This window comes from Pseudozyma hubeiensis (genome assembly GCF_000403515.1).
Source record: "Pseudozyma hubeiensis SY62 DNA, scaffold: PHS15, whole genome shotgun sequence".
NCBI classification, from domain to species: domain Eukaryota; kingdom Fungi; phylum Basidiomycota; class Ustilaginomycetes; order Ustilaginales; family Ustilaginaceae; genus Pseudozyma; species Pseudozyma hubeiensis.
Genome location: NW_012133797.1, coordinates 405,476 through 428,786, shown reverse-complemented (window position 1 = coordinate 428,786; position 23,311 = coordinate 405,476). Strand labels below are relative to the sequence as shown.

The window sequence follows — 23,311 nt, the reverse complement described above, 5'->3', positions numbered from 1 at the left end:
AACGGATCGTCGCGGCTCTCGACCCGACGCTCGCCCAAGGACGGACACCACGACGAGGAAGAAGCGCTGTTGTAGTACAGACTTCCGCATCCTGTCAAGCACAACCGTTAGCCGTGCAGGTTCGAGGTCGCGCGACATTGCTGTCACGAGGTCCTGCTGGAGGCAAGCACCATCTGTAGACGTCGCTCGCGTCGCTCCCCGGCGAGCTGTCACCGGTAACGCACCATGTTCGGCCGCACGCCCATCCTCCTCCTCCTCACCGCTCTCCTGCTCGTCGCGCGGTCCACCACCGCGCTGTACTTCTACCTCGACCCTGATGTACCCAAATGCTTCCTCGAAGAGCTTCCCAACGACACCGTCGTGGTCGGCCACTACATGACCGAGGAGTGGGACACCACGCTCCAACGCTTCGTAGTCAAGGATGACATGGGAATCCACGTCACCGTTCGAGAAGTCAAAGACGACCATGTCGTCACCTCCTCCCGCGGCCCACCCGAAGGCAAGTTCGCCTTCACATCACACGAAGCCGGCGATCACAGGATCTGCATGCAGGCCAAATTTGACAGTCGTCAAGCAGTCCAAGTCCGAATGCACCTCGATATCGTCATTGGAGACGCCAAACCGGACAACTCGCACAAGGACAAGAGTCACGTCCAGGATCTAGCGCAGAGAGTCAGAGATCTCAACGCAAAGTTGAGAGACATCAGGAAGGAACAGCAGTACCAGAGGGAGAGGGAGGCCCAGTTCAGGGATCTTTCCGAGTTGACGAATTCCAGGGCAATGTGGTGGAGCAGTCTGCAGCTCATCACGCTGCTGGGAGCTTGCGTTTGGCAGCTCAGGCATCTCAGAGGTTTCTTCGAGGACAAGAAGCTGCGTTGAAAGGTACGCTCGCACACACGGCTCCGCTCGAAGAGGAAACACGTCGTCTGTCCATCATTCCACATCGCAATCTCATTTTCGCATCTTTCCTCGATCAATCACACACTCACACCGACGAGCAAGGTGCAAGGAAATGTCTGAAGTTCCATCTGAGCCCGCATATGGTCCGAACAGCGGCCATTTCACTCCTCGTCTTCGTCTTCTGCACCCAGAACAAACTGCTGTCGTTCCGAGCTGGTCCTTTTCTTGCCGCGGTGCTGCTGAGTCGAACGCATGGGCACATCCTCGGCACTGGGGTCGGTATCATCGTACCTGTCCTCCGTGCTCCCTCTCAAATGCGAGTATCTCCCCTCACCACCAGCTTGTGCTCTCGTCGCTGCTCCTCGTCTCCCTCTTCCGCCCAATCCAACCCTCGCCATCAACCCATCCACATGCGGCGCAACCAACGCCCACTTGTCCTGCACCCACTCGTACGTCTCCTTCAACAGCATCTCCAACTCCCCTCCTGCTCCTGCTCCTCCCATCTCTCCAGCCAGATTGCTAGCCGAACCGCTCACCGGCAACCCCACCGTCGCTGCGCTTCTCGCCGCCGCTTCAGCCTTCTCCTCCATCGCAATGCGTTTCAACACATCTTTGACCGTGACCAGTCCCGATAGACGTCCGTACTCGACGACGAGAATGACTCGGGGTCCGAGGTTCTTGAACATATCCATGACGGTTTCGAGTGGCATGCCGGGTTGAACGATGAGCGGGGTCGGGTCGATCCAGCCGGCGAGTTCGAGGGTGTCGTGGTCGGCTTCGCCGTCGACTCCACCGCCGGCGCTTCCGAGGATGGGATCGGCGTCGTCGTCGTCGTCGACGTCGTCGGAGTTGTTGGGTCTGCTGCGGTACGATGCATCCGGGGCGTGGTGGTGACGGTCGTCCTCTTCGCCGTCGAGTTGGCCGAAGAGCGATTCGGATTCGTGCTGTCGAGCGCTGCCCGATCCGATACCGCTTGCTGCGCCGAGTCCGAGGGCAGAGCCGGCGCCGGTGGCACCGCTGAGCCGGCTCAGCATATCTTCTCGGATGGCGCGGTCTGCAGCCGCCGTCGTGGGGAGCGAAGCTACGCTCAACAGATCTTGCTGCGGCTGCGCATTGTGTCCTCGACCACCCTCCTCGCCCTTTGCCACCGCATTGGGTCCGACGCTGAACACACACACCGTTTCACCACCCAACGCTCGCGCCCTCTTCGCCTTCCCAATCGCATACCTCAATTCCACCTTGCCGACATACCCCAACAACGTCGAATCCTCCTCACTCTGAACCAGCGGGAATCCCTTATACGTTCCACCAGCCAACTTTGCCTCCAATTCGCTCAGCTTCATCCCGCTCGCCACCACCACCTCCGGATTCAGCCGCATAACATCCGCCACGGGAATGCCGAAGCTGTGATCATCCTTGTCCAAAAAGGGATATCCGGAAAACTTGATCATCTGCTCCGCGATGCCTCCTCTCGAAAACCAGTCGGCGACACCCTTGGTGATGCCCACCACGATCATCGTCGGCAGGATGTAGGTGAGTGCACCTGTCAGTTCGAACATGATGACGACGACGGCGACGGTGATGCGCGTTACGCCGGCGAGGGCAGCTGCGGCGCCCAAGAAGGCATACGTGCCCGGCGTGATGCAGGGTACGTCCGGTTGGCACGCCGAGAACATCGACCAGTGCGGGAAGGTGTTGTACAGCGCTTTGACCAGGATGCCGACCATCCGACCGAAGGTAGCGCCGATCGCCATCGAGGGGACGAAGATCCCCGCGGGCACCTTGCATCCGTACGAAACGATGACCAGCGCAGTACGCAGTACGGTTGCGAGCAGCAGAGAATTGACCATGCGCCACTGCGCCCACGTCTGACAGAGGTTGTCGTAGTCTCCTCCGCCCTCGCACTCCCTGAACAGGATCTCGAGCGACTCGGTCATGTCGATACGCAGGAACTTGTTCGCGTACCCGATGAACGCCGTCAACGTAGCAAGCACCACCACCTCGCTCACCCCGTGTTTCCCCAAATAGCTCCTCCTGAACGACTGGACCTGCAGATTGTACTTGATCACAAAAGCACCGTACAACCCCCCAAACACCCCCAGCAAGATGTAGAAAACAATCTCAAAGTAATGCCAATCCCGATCGTACGACACCTGGAACAACACCAACTTGCCCGTCCTGAACGGATTCATGAACGACAACGTCACCGTTGCAGCCAAGGCGCACAAGAACGACCTCCACATGGTGCTAGCCGGGAAGTTGTACGCCATCTCCTCCAGCGAGAAGAGCACGCCGCCGATGGGCGAACCGAAAGCGACGGCGACGCCTGCTGCCGAACTCGCCGTGAGCAGCTCGCGCATCTTTGCCTGACTGCGATTGAACCCTCGGAAGAAGCTAGCTACCACATTGCCGATGCAGCACGCCACGTGCACCGCCGGTCCTTCCTTGCCCACGCTGAGCCCCGATGCGATGGCCAGCGGAAGCGTGAGACTCTTGATGGCGAGCGTCCAGAACCCGAGGTAGCCGTTGATGACGAAGCCGGCGAGGATGCACTTGATCTCGGAGATGCCGCTGCCGGCTGCGTAGGGTGCGAAGGATTTGACGAGGTGCGCGCAGACGAAGGAAAGGAGGCCGGCGAAGAGCATGTAGATGATCCAGGCTGGGAAGGTCCACTTCGACCAAGGGACCCAGTCTGTGCATGTTTCGCTGAGATCGCCGGGTGAGGGTGCGGCGCTTTCGGCTGCGCGTGATAAGAGTCGGAGGCCGGTGCCGAAGCCGTCTTGAAGGATGTCGTGGGCGGGACGGGACCAGAGCTCGTGATCTGGAATGGCTCGTATTGTGAGATTGTACGCTTCTTGCGTGGCAGCTCGAATCGCTGCAGCCGTCGCTGTCGCTGCACCAGGTGTCAGGACGCTCTCTGTCGCAGCAGCCCCACCCATCGCGGTAACCGTAACCGTCGCCGTCGCCAACGCCTTTGCCGCAGCCGGCAACGGCGCACCCCCCGGCCCCGCCGAATCCATCATCTCCCAACAGCAGAACTTCTGATTCAACCACCACCCAGACCGACAATACCCCTGCTTCAGATCCGACGCCCACTCGGTCGCCAAACTGATCACGCCCATGTTCAACCCAATCAATATCCCCACGAGCACGATCACCCCGCTATCTGTAAACGCCGACAACGCGCTCTTGACCACCCCCCAGACCAACCAGGCTCTCCTACCCCAGGGTCCGCGAGACCACCATCGCGGAGGTACGCCGGCTCTTCCGAACCCGAAGTGTCCCCATGCTGCGTCCGAGTGCAACCGACTGGATCCGTTGGCGAGGTGTGTGCTGGAAGAGGAGACGAAGTGGGCGGAGGCAGCTTGGCGTTCGCGAGCGAGACGGTTGCGTTCTCTGGTGCTGTCGACAACCCAGTCGACGGTGGAGAAGGATTCGTAGCGACGGATCTCGTCGAGCGCTTCGTCATCGTCGAATGTCCCAGCAGGAGCGGCGGCGTTGGTGGGGTTGTAAGTGCTATCTCGACGCGATGTGCTGGCGAAGGTGGGTGGATTCGCCAGCGTCGAACTCGATTTGATGTGAGGAGAAGCGGTCATATCGATGGCATTGCGTGCAATTCACCCTTCCTGGTATTGTAGAGATGTGTGAGAAGCAAAGTGGGACAACCGCGAAGGTCGATCGAATGAGGAGCGAGTTGGGAAGATAGAAGAAAGCGTCTCTCTGACCGGGAAACCAACACTTGTTCGCCAAGCGTAAATTAAGATTTGGTCCGAGCTGAGCTGCGTCCCGAGCCTATCTGTGTGTGAGGCAGGAACAATCAGGGTTCAATCCCGCGCGACCTTCCCCAAAACCTCCAAACTCGACGCGCACTCCTTCATCTAACTCAGGCTCATTCGATACACATTCGCTCAGTGGACTACAACGAAATCAGCCAACAGTCACAAGGAACTGATGTAGTCATTGAAGCCGCGCACATCACCGCCGTGCATCGTCGCGATATCGTGATCGATCGTCGTCCCTGCGGCGATGATCGCGCTCACGATCGCGGTCCCTCCGATCGTCTCGGTCGCGATGAGATCTTTCAGACCTGCCTTCATCGTCTCTACGAGAGGTAGAGCTTCGATGGTACCTGTCGTCTTCATCCCGTCTTCTATGCGCATGCCTGTCGTCGCGACGCTCGGCCTTGCTCGAAGATCGATCGTCTCGACGGCGATCGTCTCGCTCATGTTCGCGCCGTGAACCTTGGCGGTCGGATCGTGAGGACGGCAGATGTGGTCCACGACTGTGCCGCGGTTCGTCATCGTCGTCGTGGTCGCGTCTTGATCTCTTGTGCAATCTTTTCCCCTCATCGTCCCTTGATCTATATGCTCGTCCGTTGCCCCACTGACGCGCATCGTCTGGCTGAGAAGAGCCTCTCCTCTCACCCTCCTTCTCCTTCGGCCTGTACGAATCCACACCTCTCGCTTCCTTCTCCCCACCCCCGCCCGTCCTCTTCCTCACCCAGTCTCCATGCAGCTTCCTCACACTCTGCGAGAAATCCACCCATATCCTCCTATCGTCCACCAACACATTCTGCATCTTGAAGTACGCCCTTTCCGCATCCTCCTTTCGATCGAACTCGACAAACGCATACTGCAGCGAGTCACCCGTCTTCTTATCCTTCACCACTTCGCACGACAAGATCTTCCCAAAGCGCGAAAAGATGAGCTCCAGATCGTCGCTTCTTGTCACAGGGTTGAGTTTGCAGACGAAGAGGATGTTCTCCGGCGGACGGATCTCGGCGAACGGCAGGTCGCCGACCATTTCCAGTGTGAGCGCGGCTGCATCCGTGTCCTTTTTGCGACGCACTTCTTCGTCCGCTGCAGAGTCCGCGTCGGCGAGGGTGAGGTCTTCATCGTCTGCGAGACGCAGTGTGCGGATCTGAGAGGGAGTGGGCGAGGGCGATCGTGATGGTGGGTCGAAGCCGGACGGATCGGGAAAGGGATCTTCAAGAACAACGACGTGTCGGATTCGAATGTCTTTCAACGGTCGTTTCTCGTCATCCGTGAAGGCCTGGTTGATCTTGTCCAGCGTTCCACCGGGCTCTTGTCCCTCGACCACCATTCCGAAGGGCGCGTGCTTGCCGTCCAGATAGTCGATCTCGTCCTTCAAAGTGATGAAGAATTGCGATCCGGCGACCAGCTCATCGCGGGCTTCCGCGTCGCCGACCTGCTTGCGAAAGCACGCAAACGAAACGGTCCCCTTTTGCGTATGTCTGAGCTGATCATCCAAAGTTTCCGGAGTGAAGTACGTGTTCGCAGAGCGGTCTCGAGATGTGGATGGCAGCTGCGACCAGATGCTAGCTCCGCCTTTGCCCGTGTTGGTTGGGTCGCCAGTCTGAGCGAGAAAGTCCTTTTCCACGCTGAAGAATGCATTGAGCTTGTAGTAGTGCTTCTGACAGAGCTTAAGAAAGTTGGTACAGGAGCGCGGCGCAAGCTCTGTGTGTAGATCGATGACGAGGTCGCCTAGAGACGTCTCGAGGAGGACGCTCATGGTGATCTCTTCGAAAGTGAATCGTCGAGTCGAGTAATCGTCCTTGCACCGAAGCAGACCGGAGCCTTGATGGAGGGTTGATTCGAAGCAGCCTCTTACCGCCTATGAGCGCCTCGTGGTTGGCATCGTCCGGTTGCTGCTGTCCCTCTTGTTGACGATCTTGATGGTAGTGACAGTACATCCACGGATATTTTGGAAGAACAACACTTGAATCTGCGAAGCTTTACACGCCGGAATTCGTGGCTGCTGAGCCATGTGGAGGAAAAAACCGGTCCAAGCGCTAAGTTACTACACTTCAGCCTCGGATACCATCACTTCAAGAGTCGAAACATGCCAAGTAGCTTACAATCTTGGTCCCTTCAGGCTCACTGAGCAGCGCTCTCATTCACTTGCACGAGCGACTACGCCCACAACCGATCTAAGACTATCCAGCCACTTGCGGGATGCTACCTGTGAACTAACATGACACGGTCAAATCATGTATGTCTACATCTGTGCAATCGTCTCGCAAGCTCAGCAAGCACCATACAATCGGCAACCGCTACCGAGACTTACTGAACGCGGGGCTTGTTGCGATAGCCGTCCTCATGGGCAGGCTGGCCCTTGAACATAGCAGCGAGCTGCGAGTACTCCTGGTCGTCCTCAACATGAACAAAGTGTTCCAGCTGGTGCGGTGTTCCTGCAGCAGCCTCGTCCTTCCTCTTCTGCCTCTGAGCGTTCTCGATCTTAGACTTGTCCTTGGACGCGGTATCGTAGTCTCCCGTACGGATGCCGTTGGCTACCGTCTTCCACACCTTGCGGCTCTCCATGTCACCCTGCTGCTCGACGTCCTGCACCGTGACTTCCTCGCGCTGCGTTGACGCATCCCAGAACACCTCGTTGCTGCCACCGGAGATGGACTTGCCCTTGTACTTGCTGACGCCTGCCCACTCTCCCTCGACCGTGTAGAGCGTGTTGCCTCCAGCGCCGATGGTGGCTTTGAACGAGTGTGCCTTGCCCGAAAAGTAACCCTTGCCCGTGTACGTCAGTGTGGTGAGCAGACCCGAGGTGGACTGGATGTACGAGTTGCCCGTAAGCTCGACGTACGGCGAGCCGTACCAAAGACCTTCGATGAGGAGGTTGGGAAGCGTGATGAGGTAGAGCTCCTCCTTGTCGCGACCGGCCACCTTGACGCGCATGATGGCATGTCCAACCTGCTTGACCTGAATGGTGCGTCCCGAGAACGACGTCTTTTGAGCACAGTGACCCTCGAGCGTGACGCCTGCCTTCTTGTTCTCGATGTGGTAAGCGGTGACGGGAGGATGATGCGAGACTTGCTCGGCAGTGAGCGAAGTGTCGCCGCGGCCGTTCTTTTCGGGCCACTTGCCGAGGAAAAGTTCACCGAGGATGGGGTTGAGCGGCTTCTTCTCGGAGCCCATCGAGGTGTTACGAGCAGTGAACTGACCCTTGAGCGTGCCGATGAACCACCTAAGAACGAGGTTCATGCGCTCCACCTCGTCCTTGCCCGAAGAGATCTTGGCGAATTCGTCCGGGTGCTCGCCCCAGTAGGCGGGGAACTCGACCAGAGACACGGGTGAGAGGATGAACGAGGGTGCAGTCATCGACGACAGATCGCCGGAGAAGGTGGCGATCTGCTTGAGGAACTGGCCCCATCCCTGTCGCTGCTCCTTAGGGACAGCTGCTCCGACCTCTTCTTCGCCCATGTTTGCCGTGCCTTTCGGTCTATGAATGTGGAGCTGCGTGTGGTCTGGTCCTGATGTGAAACGTGCCGCTGTTGTGTGAGTGTTGCGGCAGCTCTAGTGTCGACGTGCGCAGGAGTGTGTCGTTGGTGGCGGGTGTCTGTGACGGAAGCAGCGCTTTGGTGGTGGAGCGGAACAGGGTTGGACAGTGTGACAGTGTGACAGTGTATGCCGATCGGCTGAATTCAAAATTGGCACAACTCAAGAGCTTGCAAGAGGCAGCTTGTGGGCTCTGTTGCGGTGATCCGGCGCAGTGTGGAGAGAAACAGGTAAAACACACATCTCGTCACCGATGCACGCCTGTCATCTGGCCTGTGCTTTCGTGCCCTGGCTTTTTTCGATGCAGGATCGGCAGCACGTTTTGCTTCGTCCGGAAAATCAGTTCACGGTTCAGAGATGGCGTAACATTGACACCAAACGTCTTGCAGCGGAAGGCAGCGCGCGTCTCGCGGGTCCATGCTCAATGCCCCCTAAGATCACGATCGCTGTACTGCAGGCGGCCAATGCATTCACGTTCGGAGAATCGTGGTCCGAGTACAGCGATGAATGCATTGCGATTGCGAAAACGATGTCGAGACACAAATAAGAAGATACATGGAGTCCTAAACAACAGAGCTTACAGATGGGGGCCCAAGGCTAGCGCAAACGGATCACGTCGAGATGACGGTAGCCTGGATCTCGGGCCGACGGCAAATCTCTCGGAAGAGCCTTCGCCATTCCAACGGATCTCCTTTGCTCCTCTTCATCACCACCAGACATTTGGCTGTGCCATCGTCCGATACATTTCCCGAATCCGTCGTGCTGTCCGACGCCGCGAGATTCTCCACGCGAACTTCACCTCGCAAAGGACACTTGCGCTTGTCCATCGTCGCCAAACGTACGCGTGCGCCTCTAGATCCAATAGCGAGCCTCTTACCACCTCCAGATGTTCGTGACCCATCGTCGCTCGAAGTCGTCGTGGTCTCAGGCTCGCCATCGACCATGAAGTTGTACGCCTCCTCAAGCTCCTCGTGGTCTCCGATCGCTTGGACCGCGTTCTGGATGGCGAGACCGTCGAGTACGCTGGTGATCAGGCCGACCATGGCTGCTGCGGTCGTCGACGAGAAGAACCGCGTAAGGTGAGGCGAAAAGCGGAGATGCGAGCTGCCGGCTCCAGCCATGTGCGTGAGAGCTTCGAATTGGGTGAAGTGGTTGAGCGCTTGTGTGAACTGAGAAGCACCGGGCAGAGCCATCTCGGTGCCCGAGCCATTTCCAGAGGAAGAGAATTCGACTCGACGTGTCGAGATGTGCTGGCTCATGGCCAAGCGACGTGACATGTCATTGCTGCCAACGGCGATTGCAGGCATCGCCGTCGACGAGGGAAGAGCCAGGCCACCACCGTGACCTGCATCGTCCGCCCAGCCGCGAGCTACCGACCTGCCCGCTGCCAAGCCAAACGAGCTGTTCTGGATAGCCTCGGGTTGTGTGAGAGAGACGTTTTCAGGGACCTGCGCTCTCTGACCATCGGTGTGAAGGTCGAGACGACGTGCAGCCGCCGCCGCAGCACCGTTGACTTCCAGATTGATGTCGCCCGAGACTGCGAGACCTTGCAGCAGCTTTTCGGCCAAATTGACGGGGTCGTTGCATTTGCCCTTTTGCGTCATGAGGGCGTTGGCGCGTTTGAACCAGCGATGTCGTCGGATCTGTTCGAACGTGATTCGCTTCTCCGGATTGGGGTGCATCATCTTTTTGAGCAGTGACAATGCATCGCTGGGGATCTTGGTCCACGGATCGTACGCAAAGAGCTCACCTGTTCGGTAAGCGTTGTACTCGGGTGATCTGGTCGTCGGCTCGTCCCATGGCGTACTTCCCACCAGCATGGCGAACAGTACCACGCCGGAGCTCCACACGTCGACAGGCTCGCCACGGTACGGCCTGCCGTTCATCTCCGGAGCAATGTAGGGCAACGAGCCGCAGGCGCCTGTCAGCTCTCGCTCCTTGCCCTTGTACTTGTACACTGAACACAAGCCAAAGTCGGCGATCTTGAGGTTGCCCTCTGCATCGAGCAACATGTTTTCGGGCTTGATATCGCGATGCGTCACACCCTGGGAATGGATGTACTCTAGACCTGCTAGCAGCTGCTGAAAGTAAAAGTGTGCTAGGTCCTCCTCCACGCCATAATCCGGTGCAATCTTGTCGAAGAGATCGCCGCCTGCTCCCAACTCGAGCACCATGTAGAGACCTGGCACATAGTTTTCATCGTGAGAGGGGGAGCTGAGCATCTTTTGGCGTTCCTTGTCTCGCGCTTTGATGGATTCCTGGGTGGTGGCGACGGCTTCACCCATCAGGATGCCCTTCTCCTTGCCTGCGTTGCCATTCTTGTCCACTCCTCGCTCGACGGCTCCAAGGAACTCGAGGACATTGGGGTGTTTGAGGATCGAGTGCACCTGTACTTCCTTTTGCAACGCTCGACGGTCGATGGGGTATTTGTTGGATCGATTCGGAGCGTACGAGATGACTTTGATGGCGGCTACACCGTGTGCTTTGGACGATGGGTTGACAGCGCGAAACACTTTGCTGAAGCCGCCTCCGCCGATGAGTTGGACGATGCGGTAGTCGAGGACGGGTGGGTACGACTGCCCCGTTGAGGATGTCGGGATTGGCATGGTGATTCCTCCGTCCTACTGCAGCGACTATGGGATCCGATGCGACTGTGGCTGCCGCCTATGTGTCTATGGGAGGAAGGTGGACTCTTGGATGAGGTGGTGGATGTGCAACAAGCTACAGTGTAGCATGGTCGGTCTACACAAATTTCTGTTCAGTGTTGTTCTCTGCGTCGGAGAGTGGCGGCGAAAGATAATAATTCAGTGTCGCGCTTGACGCGTCGGGTAGATTGCATTCCCGGCGAACTGAAGCAACTTGACTCAGCCTCCAACATCAGGAAAATCTCTTCCTAGTTACAGTGCAGATCTCACATCATCACAGAAACAGTCGCCCGGACCACAATGCATGCAATGCGCACTGCTCAGCTTTCCTCATCCGATACTCCACTTTGACACTTGCACCTTCCACCTGCCTTCCACCTTCCGTCTTCCACCTTCCACCTTCAACTTTACAGCTCAAACAACACAGTTGCTTGACAATCATGGCGGCAGTCGCATCAACCTCAGCCGCAGCTTCATCCTCCACCTCACGCCTCGAGCCGCTGCTCCTCGTAGCTCGATCAACAAAACCACGTGGTGCAGCCGCTGCTAACCTCATCCATCAAGCTATCTCTGCTCCTGGTGTGTTTTTCTTCGGCGAGCTGTTCGATGTACCTGGTGTTGCCGAGCTCTCAGCCTCCACAGATGCACAGCTCGGTACAGCCTATCAGCTCCTCTGTCTATTCGCATACGGCACATACGGCGACTACACACATCTACTTCAGTTCGCATCCTTCCCCAATGTGTCAAGAGATCAAGTGCAAAAGCTTCGACAGCTCACACTGCTCTCTCTAGCGTGTCAGAACAAAGCGCTCCCGTACACGACGCTGTCCGAATCACTCGGCATCTCAGGCACCGACGGTAGGGAGTTGGAAGATCTCATCATCGAAACCATCTACGCCGGTCTCATCTCCGGCAAGCTCAACGAGCTTCAATCGCGGTTCGAAGTACACCACGTTCAAGGTCGTGACGTACCACACCCCTCTCTCCCCTCCCAACCTGCACTTTCTTCCCTCCCTTCCCTCTCATCCGGTGCTATGCAGATGGATTCCATCTTTGCATCGCTTTCAACTTGGCAATCGACCACAACTTCCGTGCTGGAAAGCCTCCAGTCACGTATGGAGGGCACACGATCAAGCGCAGCCGAAACAGCACACCAGAATCAACAACACCACCAAGCACTGCTCCAAAATCTCATCGAGTCCCAACGCCAACTCGAAGCTCAACAGCAGCAACAGCACGGGAAGAAGGGAAAAGGCGCGGCGAATGCAATGGACGTCGATGAGTCCGATGGCTCCAGAGCCGCTGCCAGGAAGAAGCAGGCAGCCGGCGTTCGGGGCAGCAAGCGATCTCGTGCTTGAGCATGGCTCCTTCACATTGCATATGCATCACAAATAGTAGGTTGAACAGAGCTCTCCACGCCTCGCAATGCATTTCTCCTCACACTCTCTTGCAAAACACCCGTGGTTTGGCAATACGACCTGGATTCCAGACAGACACGACCGTGAAACATGCTTCTGTATCATGAGCAAGATGGTCGGTGGAACCTCTTCAAAAGGGAAGGATCGAATCAGAAACATCCGTCGGCTTGGCAGTGAACGCTTCCGCCGCCTTTGGACAGTGTTCGTCGTTCGATGCGTGATCGATAGCATAGCAGAGGTAGAGCGTGTCCGAAGCGTTGCTGAGCACGTCCGCGCACAGTCGCAACGTCCAGTACGGGAGCAAGCCGCACAGCAGTCCCACCAGCGGCGCATCGGCAGGAACGTGCAGCTGATGCGCCGAGAACAGGAAGCCCACCAGACCAGCGAGGAACGACAGAGCGATGGCGGTCAGGTCCAGCACAAGGTTAATCACGAGCCCCTCCATAACACCTTGTACTCCCCTCCTACTGACTAGCTGAGCGCTCTTCTTGGCTGCTGTCCAGAATCCGTCCCCCGTCACTCCGACATAGACCAGCGCCAGTTCGCTGTAGCTCTGCAGCACGGCACCCAAACCGGCCAGAGCCACAACGACGTGCGTCAGAGGCTGTAGCAGCTTGGGCACCCTGCGCTGCGTAGTAGCGTCCGAAATTCGACGAGCCACCTCTGCCACCACGGTGAGGGCCTTGACAACGGCGAGGGCCAGAGCCGACATGCAGATAGAGCCGAGCGCTGGTCCCGTCGCCCTTGCAAAGGAGACTCGAACCACTTCGGTCGGGTCCGGCGCCGCGTGTCGACGCATCGTGGTGGGACGCCCTTGCTGCGGGTACGAACCAGGGGCACCCGGCACTTCGTCGTAGATTGAGTCGCCGTCAAAGATGGTATCGTTTGCGAGCTGCTCGTCCGCCCGTCGCTTGTCGAAGGACTGCGCGCGTCCATCACTGACGCCGCTTGGGCCGGCTAGACCACCAGTTGAAGGTCCCGCGTCAGCTGCAGTATCGGTACCTGCAGTGTCCCCCTCGCCGATGCGATGGAAGTACCAGTGACTGACCACCCCTGCCACAGTCACGCGCTGCACGCCGCGCAAGACAGCCCACGTCCAGAGCCAGGCGCACAGGGTAGCCCAGGCGAGCCAAGCGGCCTTTGCATCGGTCTGCCACTCCATCGAGTCACCGACCTGTCGCCCAAAGTGGCCCACGAGGAAGAGCCGCGTGAAGAGGAAAAGGAAAGGGATCGTGATCAGCGCAAAGGCACCGAGCGACGCCAACGCCAAAACAAGCAGAGCCGGGTGCTGCAGCACCACGTTGCACGATAGCTCAAGGACCGCGATCGATCTAGAGAGCGCCTTGCGACGCTGCCACACCATGCGAGCAAAGAGCACGGCGAGCGCCAGCGGAACGATCGAGATAATTCGCAGACCAGTTGTGCTCCAGCTGCCTCCGGACCAGGCTTCATCGTCGTAGATGAAACTGCCGGCGAATGCCCAGGCCCACCCGAGACCGAGCACGATGGGGACGCCCATGAGACCAGTCCGGAGCACCTTGGCGCCTCCGTAGCGGCTGAGGTTGCGGAGAAGGAGCAGATTGGCGAGACCAGCGCCAAAGGACAGCAGCGTGAGCAGGATCAAGATAGGAAAGGAGCGAGTGATGGTGTAGTACGATGATGGTCGTGTCTTTGGTGTCTTGGGCTGCGACGGGGTGCCGGCGCCCCAGCTGAGATAGGCGCCAATGAGAATGGTCGCACCGATGGCAGCCGCAAAGCTGGCTATGGCCGTCTTGTCGCGGTACTTGCCAAACGCAAGGCGATTGGCCCACGGACCCCATCCTGCTCGAGCAGGAGGGGCGGGATAAAGGTGAATTTCATCGATGGTGTCGGCTTCGCGCTTGCTGGCGTTGGGCCTGGAATCGCTACGAAGCGAGCGATTCTGCTTGGAATGGCGGCAGGTGCGGCGAGACTGGGCATCGAGGTCAGATGCGTCCGACTCGGAGCTGTGCCTGACCGCGATCCTCAACGGGCGTGCGCTGCCAGAGCCAGAGGGAAGCAGAGGCTCGCGCAAGGTGGATGTCATCTGACGAGCTCGGTTGCGCGATGCCCGACGACTGCGTTGCGGGTGACGTCCGTCGCCCTCGGTGTCGTACTCAGACTCTGTTACGGAGGAGGCTGACACGGATCCGGATCTGGAGCGGGACATATCGGATCGTTGCTCGTCATCGTCCTCTTCACGCTCATCGTAGATGCTGAAAAGACCTTCGGTGCGGCTGCGACGAGAGCGGGAGGGTTTGGCACGAGCCTGGTTGACCCTCGGGGAGTTTGAGTACATCGAAGAATCTTCCAAGTGGCTCCTGTCCTGTGTGCGTGCTTGCTGAGAGTAGAGGCTCGAGGAAGAAGGGTCGTAGCGAGGATTTTGATGCGCCAAGTCGCGTGCAGGGGCTGCTGGGTCAGTATCGATGGTGGATCCGTGGGCGAGCCAGCCTCGTGCCCTCGCAGCTTGTCGTCGCTGGGTTTGCTCTGCAGTCGATGAGTTTGAGCTTCCAGTGGGTGCGTAGAGATGTTGAGGGTCTGCCGACGCTTGGACTGAACGATCGTCAGAGGAGCGGTGATCCTTGGTGCTGGCAAGGCTGTGCTGGCTGGCAACGTCATCGAGATCACCATCAGCAAGAAAAGGATCCTGTGCGTCATTCGCCGCGCTCCGACGGGGTGCGCTCGTCGTTCTTGAGGTCGATGGCACAGCATTCATGACCGAGGATGAGGAGGGTGTGGCGGCGGGCGGCGCTGCTGAGCTTTGCTGCGCAGCGAGGGCACTTGCAGAGGCGTCCAAGCTGTCTGCGAGGTCTTCGGAAAGGGAGCTCTCTGCCAGACGAGAAGCTAGACGCGGCATGCGTCGATCGTCGCGCCAGAGATCGACATCGTCCTCGTCGTCGATCTCACGGATGAGCGAGTCGCGAATACCGTATGCGGCACCATGGGCCGGTCTACCTCGACCCGAAGCGAGGAAAGAGGCGGGACCGAAGCGACTGGCGCCGGTGAGGCTGTGAAGTATGCCGCTGTGTGCGCCAGATCTGGCGTGTGCTGGTGGTGTAGGAAGGCCATCGGAGCTGGACAGACTGTACTCTGGACCGTAAGGGTTGTGACGGGCGTTGGGATGCGAGAAGGGAGCACCCGAGACCGAAGCGTGGCTGTAGAAGAGCGGATCGCTTGGATCGTTGGCGTCGTGGTCGGCATCCACACCCGGACGAACAGAGGTGGCGAGACCGGATGAGAGGAAGCGTGAAGCATACTGCGAGAGCGACGTCATGGTCGTTGACGATTGCGCGACCAGTCGATGCGTACGAGATGGGTCAAACGCAGGCGCTGGTTAGAGTACGGGGGCTGCTGCACGCTCGCCGAGATATGCCAAGATCGTGAGCAGCCTTTGCTGGTGTGCTAGGCAATGCTGACCCGGGAAGAGGAGGTGCAGCTGGTCGTGTCCTTGTAGGAATGGGAACGACTTTCCACTATCGTACGTTTGTAAGCTAGGCGGCCAAAGTCATGAGCTCCGGTGAGTGGGCACGTGTGTGGAGAGGCCTGCGTAGGGAGGTCAGAGTCATGTGCTGCGTGTGGGTGACACTGACGATGTTGACTGCGATGGTGTTGTGGTTGATGATGATGGTGATGATGACGCCGACGGTACGTTGTACGATCGAGACAAGGAGCCGCAGATCCAAGTCCAGTCATGCCGCTTTTTGACTGACGAGCTGCAGGGCCAGATTCGCAATTCAGGCTCAGGTCGTGTGGAGCAATGCGCAGCTTGAGCTGCTGCTGCTGATAACTCACCGCCGCTGTGCTGCTGTACTGCTGTGCTGTGGTACAGCGTTGGCGTGATACGCGCGCCCGCTCAGGGTCCAGCGTGAGCGAGTCAGAACCAAATATGTCGAAACACTGGTCTCCTGCCTCGACCACCTGCATGCATCCATCCGCCCATGATAAGTAGGCGAGCTTGAACCCCTGGAAAAAGATATCGGCACCAAGTTGGCAAAAGTTGAATTTCGCGACGGTTATTTCAACGTGTTGTCGAGCCTTAACATTGCCTTTGGTGGCAAGCCGACGAGCACCTCTACAACAATATTCGCTCAGCAATCCGGCGTATTCAGGATCGGAAATTCCCGCACTTCCTAAGCAGGCTCAGCCAGTAAGCAGTCCGACTCTGCACGGCAGAAGCTGAGGATGAGCCGGACGAAGCTGGAAGAAGAACAAGAAGAAACGCTTTGTCGCACGACGACGGCAACTTTTGACATCAGCCAGCCTCCACTCCAGGCCACTCTCGCCCCACCTTTGCCTCCTCATCCACAACCACCACATCCCCCGCACACGTACCTCTTCTCAGGAAAACCACAGTCATCACAATGTCGAGCTCCGTATCACGCCAGCTCGGCTTTGCTCTGCGATCCGCATCAAGATCCGCTGTCGCCGGTTCGTCCAGGCAAGCGCTCGCATCGATCGCACCTCGAAGCTTCGCCCTCACCTCGGCGCCACGAGCTATGACCTTTTCGACGGCACGAACTGCCTTCAACTCTGCCGAGAAGAAGAAGGAAGAGGAGACCAAGGCATCCGGCGAGGCCATGGGCGCCACCGACAAGGATGCCGCCGGAGCCGGCAGCGACGCTTTGCAGGCTCAGATCAAGGAGAAGGATGCCAAGATCAAGGAGTTGCAAGAAGCCATCCTATACGGCAAGGCGGACTACCAGAACCTGCAGCGACGATCCAAGGATGAGAAGTTGCTGGCAGGCGACATCGCCATCACCAAGCTCGCCAAGGACCTCACCAGCTCGATCGACATTCTCGGGCTTGCGCTCAGGTCGGTGCCCGAGGAGCTGCGTGTTGCCTCCAAGGACCTCGACATGAAGGACCCACGCCGTGTTGTAGCCGACTTGTATTCGGGTGTCGACCTCACCTCCAAGTCATTGCTCGACATGCTGCGCACCCACGGTATCGTCCAGTTTGACCCCACCGGCGAGAAGTTCGACCCCAAGGAGCACGAGGCGCTGTACCAGGCGCCTGTCCCCGGCAAAGAGCCCGGCACCGTGCTCGAATGCAGCAAGGTCGGATACAAGATCAAGGATCGTCTATTGCGAGCTGCCGAGGTCGGCGTCGTTCAGTCGACCGAGTAAGGGATCTGCTGAATGGCCGCCTTTCCTAGCTCGTAGCCACTAGTGCAGAGGCGTTCAAGCGACGCAAAGGTCGCAAGGTTGGGAGTGATTCGTCGCCGCAGCCTAGAGGCTTTCGACGCTGCGAAATGCATGTTGTCGCTGACCCGCTCGTAGCTCTCTTCCACGTTCGACGAGAGGACGCACTGGCAATATCGCATCTTGCTCGCCTCTGCCTTTTCCTTATGCCGGTCAGGCTTCTCTCGCACCCCTATCGTATCCGTCGCCTCGCTCTCAGGAACACCACAAGCTCATCTCGAGCGCTCTTGTAAATCTGTACTTTTTATATCATACAAAATGCCTAGTCAATCACCACTTTTGCAACTTTCTCAACAACCCGGATGGGCATGATCGTCATCCAGTGATCGCGGACAGGCCTCATGCCTAGCTTTGCGAACGTAGTGTGTGAACACACTGTCTGCGAGTGTCCCACAGACTCGGCAGGGCTAAACAAGTTGTATGAATGTCACAGGATGAGTCGCAAGTGGCTTGGGGACTAAAAGTCTTCTGACACTGACCGTAGCAAGTCTGCAGGCTTGACTAGATCGATACAAACTACTGCAGCAGAGCAATACGAACCAAGACGCGTGCCAATACAAACCGTGCATGCCTGAGATTACATTCTGCAAATGCCACTCTCCAGGCCCACTGTCACGCGTGGCGGACTCACCGCCAGCTTTTTTCTTCTTCTTGTTCGCAGTGTGGAACAAAGTTGTCGAGAAAAATTTGCTGCGCCTTCTCAAGTTGACATTTTTTTTCCTGCTCGCGGTCAATTTTTGCACCTCGAGAGGTGAGTGAGCCCTGTTGACGCTCTCGTTTCGCGACTCGCCAAGCGGAGAAGAACGAAACCAAAAAAAAAGTCTTTTCCTCCTCGCAGCGTGACGGAGCAGCAAGAGGAGGACGTGGCTGAGACTCAGTCTACTGGTTCGCTCGCTCGTCGTGCGGCGAGTCTGCCTCTCACAAAGCCGGCGTCACCATCTTGCCTTGCTACCTTTTCCTCCAAAAAACCCAAAAAACACCATCTCTTCTATAACCAGAAAACCCCGAGGTAGCCGTCGACTCTCCTGTTGGTCGTCACTCTTCGTATAAAGCCAAATCAGAAAACCCAAAAAACCCATATATCAAAAGGTAAGCTCTCCTTCCGATGATCACAAGGAGCTTCACGGCACCACTCGCGGCGCGAGAGCGATTCGACGAACAAATGACGAGCATCTCATCGGCGCGGAGGCAATGGCGGCAGACGATGCGATGGAACACCGTCCAATCGCATTTGGCGCGACGAGCAACGAGCACGAGCACGACCGCGACCACCCATAAGGCGCAGATGGAACGGTCAAATCCGCCTCTTCTGCAAATCCACGCTCCTTGCTCCGCCAAACGTCGACATCCGCGCATACTTCTACGTCGATCGTATCCTGTCGTGGCGGTAGACGCCGTCAGCTTTGTGCTGTGAACCCGACACGAGGGAGAGAGCCACCTGGCTTCCCTTCCTGTCCTCATGGATTCGAGTCGATCTCTCGCTCCCGTGTGCTTCTTGCGATCTCCTCGACTCCACCATACGCTGAACCCTTTTGCTGACCACTGCATCTTTTCTCCTTCCATCTGTTCACCACCTCCAGAAAGAGTCTCTTTGTACCCTTTCTTATTCCTTTTTCTACTTTCAACTTTTCATCCTCTTCGACCTTTCATCCTTTCGTCTTTTCGGAACCACCTCCCCCTCTAGCTCGAAACCATGTCGTCCACCGAGTCCCCCGCCCCTACCCCCGCCGAGGCCGTCCCTGCCTCCAACCCCGCTCCCGCCGCCGAGCAGCAGGCTGCCGCCAACGGCGAGCGCAACAACAACAACTCCGGCGATGGCGCCAACAACACCTCGCTCTACGTTGGTGAGCTCGACCCCTCCGTCACTGAGGCTATGCTCTTCGAGATCTTCAACATGATCGGTCCCGTCGCCAGCATCCGTGTCTGCCGTGATGCCGTCACCCGTCGCTCGCTCGGCTACGCCTACGTCAACTTCCTCAACACCAACGACGGTGAGCGCGCCATGGAGCAGCTCAACTACTCGCTCATTCGCAACCGTCCTTGCCGTATCATGTGGTCCCAGCGTGACCCCGCCCTCCGACGCACCGGTCAGGGCAACATCTTCATCAAGAACCTTGACGCCGGCATCGACAACAAGGCCCTCCACGACACTTTTGCGGCCTTTGGCAACATTCTCTCGTGCAAGGTCGCCACCAACGAGACCGGCTCGCTCGGATACGGTTTCGTCCACTACGAGACCGCCGAGGCTGCCGAGGCTGCCATCAAGCACGTCAACGGAATGCTCTTGAACGACAAGAAGGTGTACGTCGGCCACCACATCCCCCGCAAGGAGCGTCAGGCCAAGATCGAGGAGACGCGCGCTAACTTCACCAACGTCTACGCCAAGAACGTCGACCCCGAGGTCACCGACGAAGAGTTCGAGAAGCTCTTCACCAAGTACGGCAAGATCACCTCGTGCGTGCTCCAGCGCGACGAGGACGGCAAGTCCAAGGGCTTCGGTTTCGTCAACTTTGAGGATCACAACGAGGCCCAGACCGCCGTCGACGAGCTGCACGACTCCGAGTACAAGGGTCAGAAGCTCTTTGTGGCCCGCGCCCAGAAGAAGAGCGAGCGCGAGGAGGAGCTCCGCCGCTCGTACGAAGCCGCCAAGAACGAGAAGCTCGCCAAGTTCCAGGGCGTCAACCTGTACCTCAAGAACATCCCCGAGTCGTACGACGACGAGCGTCTGCGCGAAGAGTTTGCTCCCTTTGGTGCCATCACCTCGTGCAAGATCATGCGCGCTCCCTCTGGCGTCTCGCGCGGATTCGGTTTCGTGTGCTACTCTGCTCCCGAGGAGGCCAACAAGGCCGTCTCTGAGATGAACGGCAAGATGCTCGACAACCGACCGCTCTACGTTGCTCTCGCCCAGCGCAAGGACGACCGTCGCCAGCAGCTCGAGGCGCAGATCATGCAGCGCAACCAGCTGCGCCTCCAGCAGCAGGCCGCCGCTCAGGGTATGGGCTACCCCGGCCCAGGCATGTACTACCCGCAGCCCGGTGCGTTCCCCGGCCAGCCCGGCGGTATGATTCCGCGCCCCCGTTACGCTCCTGCCGGCATGATGCCCCAGGGCATGCCCATGGCTCCTTACGGCCAGCCTGGCCAGTTCCCTGCGGGTATGGTGCCTCAGGGTTACCGCCCCGCCCGCCCCCCTCGCGGTGCGCCTAACGCCGCTGGCGGCCCTGCACCCCCCGCCGGTGCTCGCCCCCCTACCGGCGTCAACGGTGCTCCTCGCCCCGCCGGCCAGCCCGTGCCTGGTCAGCCTATGCCGCGTGGCCCTGCCGCGCGCCCTGCTGCGCGCCCCGACGCTGGTCAGCCCGGTACGCTGACCGCGGCTGCTCTCGCCAAGGCCAGCCCTGAGGAGCAGAAGCAGATGCTCGGCGAGGCCATCTACCCCAAGGTTGCTGCCAGCCAGCCCGAGCTTGCCGGTAAGCTCACCGGCATGATCCTCGAGCTTCCCGTCACCGAGTTGCTCCACCTTCTCGAGGAGAGCGAGGCACTGGACGCCAAGGTCAACGAGGCGCTCGAGGTGCTCAAGGAATACCAGCAGAACGACGAGGCTGCTGAGGCCGAGGCTGAGGCTGAGGCTCCCAAGACCGAGGCTTAATCGCGCGGTCACCACACCATACCCTCCGGAGATCCCTCTTCCGGGTGATCCATTTCCATCCGACACGGTCAACCCCGGCCCTGACCCAACTCCCCACCCCAAAAGATCCTTCCGCTGCACGTCAGTGTCTTGGAACGTCGTGCTGCTTGTCGAATTGCTAGGAGGTAGCGAGGTGCATTTTCTCTTCTATCGAAGCGCACGGAGGACGAACCGTCTTTGTTTGTCTGCAATTTGTTCGCGATGCGTTGTATAATATTCTCCTTCGGCCCCCTCCTTTCTTTCCTTCTGTTCCTTGTTGATATGATATTTGTTTCTCTCTGTCTTGCTCTCACCGGGTCTCAAGACGGTCTCTCACTCTTGCGCTCTCACACACACCAGCACCTCTTGCAGCACGCCTCCTTTAGCCATCGCCAGCACCTCTTATGCACGACGCTCGGGATGCTTTCGAGCATCAGCATTGATCACCCGCCTCTGATTGTTTTGTATGATCCTTGGTCCACATCGGCTGGATTTCCTACTTCTAGGGCTAGTATGACGAAATTCTATCTGGCTTTGCTTCTCATTTGGTGCCGTGCGAAGATCGACTGGGATGTGCTGTTCGTGACGGGACGGGTGTCTGTGTGGTCGATGCCACGTCTTGCATGAGAGAAGCGAAAGCGAGAGCAATGCTCGGGGTACGGATCTAACAGGCTTACCCCGTGGGTTTTGGTGCGTTTGAACTTTTTTTTAGAGTTGTTTCAGGTTGGACATGCAGGTTGGGTGAATTTTTTTCTGTCTCGCTTCTTCCAAAAAAGTGTGGTATTGCAGAGAGAGAGAGAGGCGAGTGTCAAGAGCTTTCTCCACCATCCGCACCTCCGTCATCACCACCACTTGATCGGAAACGTTGCCATCTTCATCCTTTCAGGACGGATAGTCATCACATCGGACGACTAGGACGAATCTCTCGACCTGATCAAAACCTGCTTCATTCGAAAACTACGAATCGCATCGTCTCGTACACAATGGTAGCCAGCTCTTCATCCAAGCAGTCGGCAGCAGCTACTGCTTCGTCTTCGAAGTCCAAGAAGGCTGCTTCCGCCAAAGCAGGCATCGTAGGGGGAGCAGCGCGATCTACTGCTGGCGAGCAGGATGACGACGTGGTGCTGAAACACAGCAAGCCATTTGGACAGGAAGGGTCTGACGATGATGAAGATATCGATATCGCAGATGATACTTTCCAAACGGCCGCATCCATGGAGGAAGATGATGATCTCATGATCGGTGAATCATCCGTTTCCGCTACCGCTCCCACACCTGCTGCCACTTCTTCCACCCCTGCATCCTCTTCGGGAAGCAAACCATCATTCGCACCGCTCTCCGCATCCGCAGCTTCCTCGCTAACCGCTGTAGCCAAAGGTCAGCTTCGCAAGATCCCCATCCCACCACATCGACTCACCCCGCTCAAAAACGACTGGCACAAGATCTACACACCCCTAGTCGAAATGGCTTCCCTCCAAGTCCGCATGAACGTGGCACGCAAGACCGTCGAACTCAAATCCTCCCGCTACACCACCGAACAGGGCATGCTCCAAAAGGGCGCCGATTTCGTCAAAGCCTTCGCCCTCGGTTTCGAAGCCGACGACGCAATCGCCCTGCTCCGTATGGACGACCTCTTCATCGATACCTTCGAGATCAAAGACGTAAAGACCTTGCAGGGTGACAATTTGAGTAGAGCTATCGGTAGAATTGCCGGAAAGGACGGCAGAACCAGATTCGCGATCGAAAACGCTAGTAGAACGAGATTGGTCATTGCGGATACAAAGATTCATATCTTGGGTAACTTTGGCAATATCAAGATCGCTAGGGATGCCGTGGTCGCGTTGATCAGAGGTAGCCCGCCGGGTAAGGTTTATGCCAATTTGAAGACGATCGGCGCTAGACAGAGACAGAGAGCGTAGAGGAGGGGGTTGGATCCGTTCAGTAATGTCATCTTTTTCTTTCAACTGCTACTTTTCCACTCAGGACTGCCGTAAAGCTGCTCCTCACCTTGACACACACACACATATGGTCTGATCACCAGTGCCAAGTCACAGCGCCACTCACAAACCGTCCAGGAAAGTGTTACGAAAACGAATGCGATGAGAAGAAATGCAAAGAACAAAACAAAACAAGAACCCCACTCATTGTGGGCTCGACT

The 23,311-nt window shown here is 57.8% G+C and overlaps 11 protein-coding genes across 11 annotated transcripts; 5 read left to right on the top strand and 6 right to left on the bottom strand.

Annotated features, from left to right (window-relative positions):
- Positions 1–225: 225 nt before the first annotated feature.
- Positions 226–879, top strand: PHSY_001384 (membrane trafficking protein; the record flags this gene model as incomplete). The annotated part of the gene is made up of 1 exon (XM_012332016.1): positions 226–879. One exon carries the CDS (start codon positions 226–228, stop codon positions 877–879), a length of 654 nt encoding a protein of 217 aa, XP_012187406.1.
- A 182-nt stretch (positions 880–1,061) lies between these two features.
- Positions 1,062–4,496, bottom strand: PHSY_001383 (chloride channel protein; the record flags this gene model as incomplete). The annotated part of the gene is made up of 1 exon (XM_012332015.1): positions 1,062–4,496. The coding sequence occupies one exon, from the start codon at positions 4,494–4,496 to the stop codon at positions 1,062–1,064; it is 3,435 nt and encodes a 1,144-aa protein (XP_012187405.1).
- Positions 4,497–4,875: 379 nt separating this feature from the next.
- Positions 4,876–6,432, bottom strand: PHSY_001382 (hypothetical protein; the record flags this gene model as incomplete). The annotated part of the gene is made up of 1 exon (XM_012332014.1): positions 4,876–6,432. The coding sequence occupies one exon, from the start codon at positions 6,430–6,432 to the stop codon at positions 4,876–4,878; it is 1,557 nt and encodes a 518-aa protein (XP_012187404.1).
- A 551-nt stretch (positions 6,433–6,983) lies between these two features.
- On the bottom strand, positions 6,984–8,135 carry PHSY_001381 (oxysterol binding protein; the record flags this gene model as incomplete). Its single annotated transcript, XM_012332013.1, has 1 exon — positions 6,984–8,135. The coding sequence occupies one exon, from the start codon at positions 8,133–8,135 to the stop codon at positions 6,984–6,986; it is 1,152 nt and encodes a 383-aa protein (XP_012187403.1).
- A 686-nt stretch (positions 8,136–8,821) lies between these two features.
- On the bottom strand, positions 8,822–10,816 carry PHSY_001380 (putative protein kinase; the record flags this gene model as incomplete). The annotated part of the gene is made up of 1 exon (XM_012332012.1): positions 8,822–10,816. One exon carries the CDS (start codon positions 10,814–10,816, stop codon positions 8,822–8,824), a length of 1,995 nt encoding a protein of 664 aa, XP_012187402.1.
- A 479-nt stretch (positions 10,817–11,295) lies between these two features.
- On the top strand, positions 11,296–12,213 carry PHSY_001379 (hypothetical protein; the record flags this gene model as incomplete). Its single annotated transcript, XM_012332011.1, has 1 exon — positions 11,296–12,213. The coding sequence occupies one exon, from the start codon at positions 11,296–11,298 to the stop codon at positions 12,211–12,213; it is 918 nt and encodes a 305-aa protein (XP_012187401.1).
- A 190-nt stretch (positions 12,214–12,403) lies between these two features.
- Positions 12,404–15,565, bottom strand: PHSY_001378 (hypothetical protein; the record flags this gene model as incomplete). The annotated part of the gene is made up of 1 exon (XM_012332010.1): positions 12,404–15,565. The coding sequence occupies one exon, from the start codon at positions 15,563–15,565 to the stop codon at positions 12,404–12,406; it is 3,162 nt and encodes a 1,053-aa protein (XP_012187400.1).
- A 128-nt stretch (positions 15,566–15,693) lies between these two features.
- On the bottom strand, positions 15,694–16,215 carry PHSY_001377 (hypothetical protein; the record flags this gene model as incomplete). The annotated part of the gene is made up of 1 exon (XM_012332009.1): positions 15,694–16,215. The coding sequence occupies one exon, from the start codon at positions 16,213–16,215 to the stop codon at positions 15,694–15,696; it is 522 nt and encodes a 173-aa protein (XP_012187399.1).
- Positions 16,216–16,787: 572 nt separating this feature from the next.
- PHSY_001376 (potential mitochondrial presequence-associated import motor subunit) lies at positions 16,788–17,417 on the top strand (the record flags this gene model as incomplete). The annotated part of the gene is made up of 1 exon (XM_012332008.1): positions 16,788–17,417. One exon carries the CDS (start codon positions 16,788–16,790, stop codon positions 17,415–17,417), a length of 630 nt encoding a protein of 209 aa, XP_012187398.1.
- Positions 17,418–19,185: 1,768 nt separating this feature from the next.
- PHSY_001375 (polyadenylate-binding protein) lies at positions 19,186–21,135 on the top strand (the record flags this gene model as incomplete). Its single annotated transcript, XM_012332007.1, has 1 exon — positions 19,186–21,135. The coding sequence occupies one exon, from the start codon at positions 19,186–19,188 to the stop codon at positions 21,133–21,135; it is 1,950 nt and encodes a 649-aa protein (XP_012187397.1).
- Positions 21,136–22,136: 1,001 nt separating this feature from the next.
- Positions 22,137–23,072, top strand: PHSY_001374 (hypothetical protein; the record flags this gene model as incomplete). The annotated part of the gene is made up of 1 exon (XM_012332006.1): positions 22,137–23,072. The coding sequence occupies one exon, from the start codon at positions 22,137–22,139 to the stop codon at positions 23,070–23,072; it is 936 nt and encodes a 311-aa protein (XP_012187396.1).
- Positions 23,073–23,311: the final 239 nt, after the last annotated feature.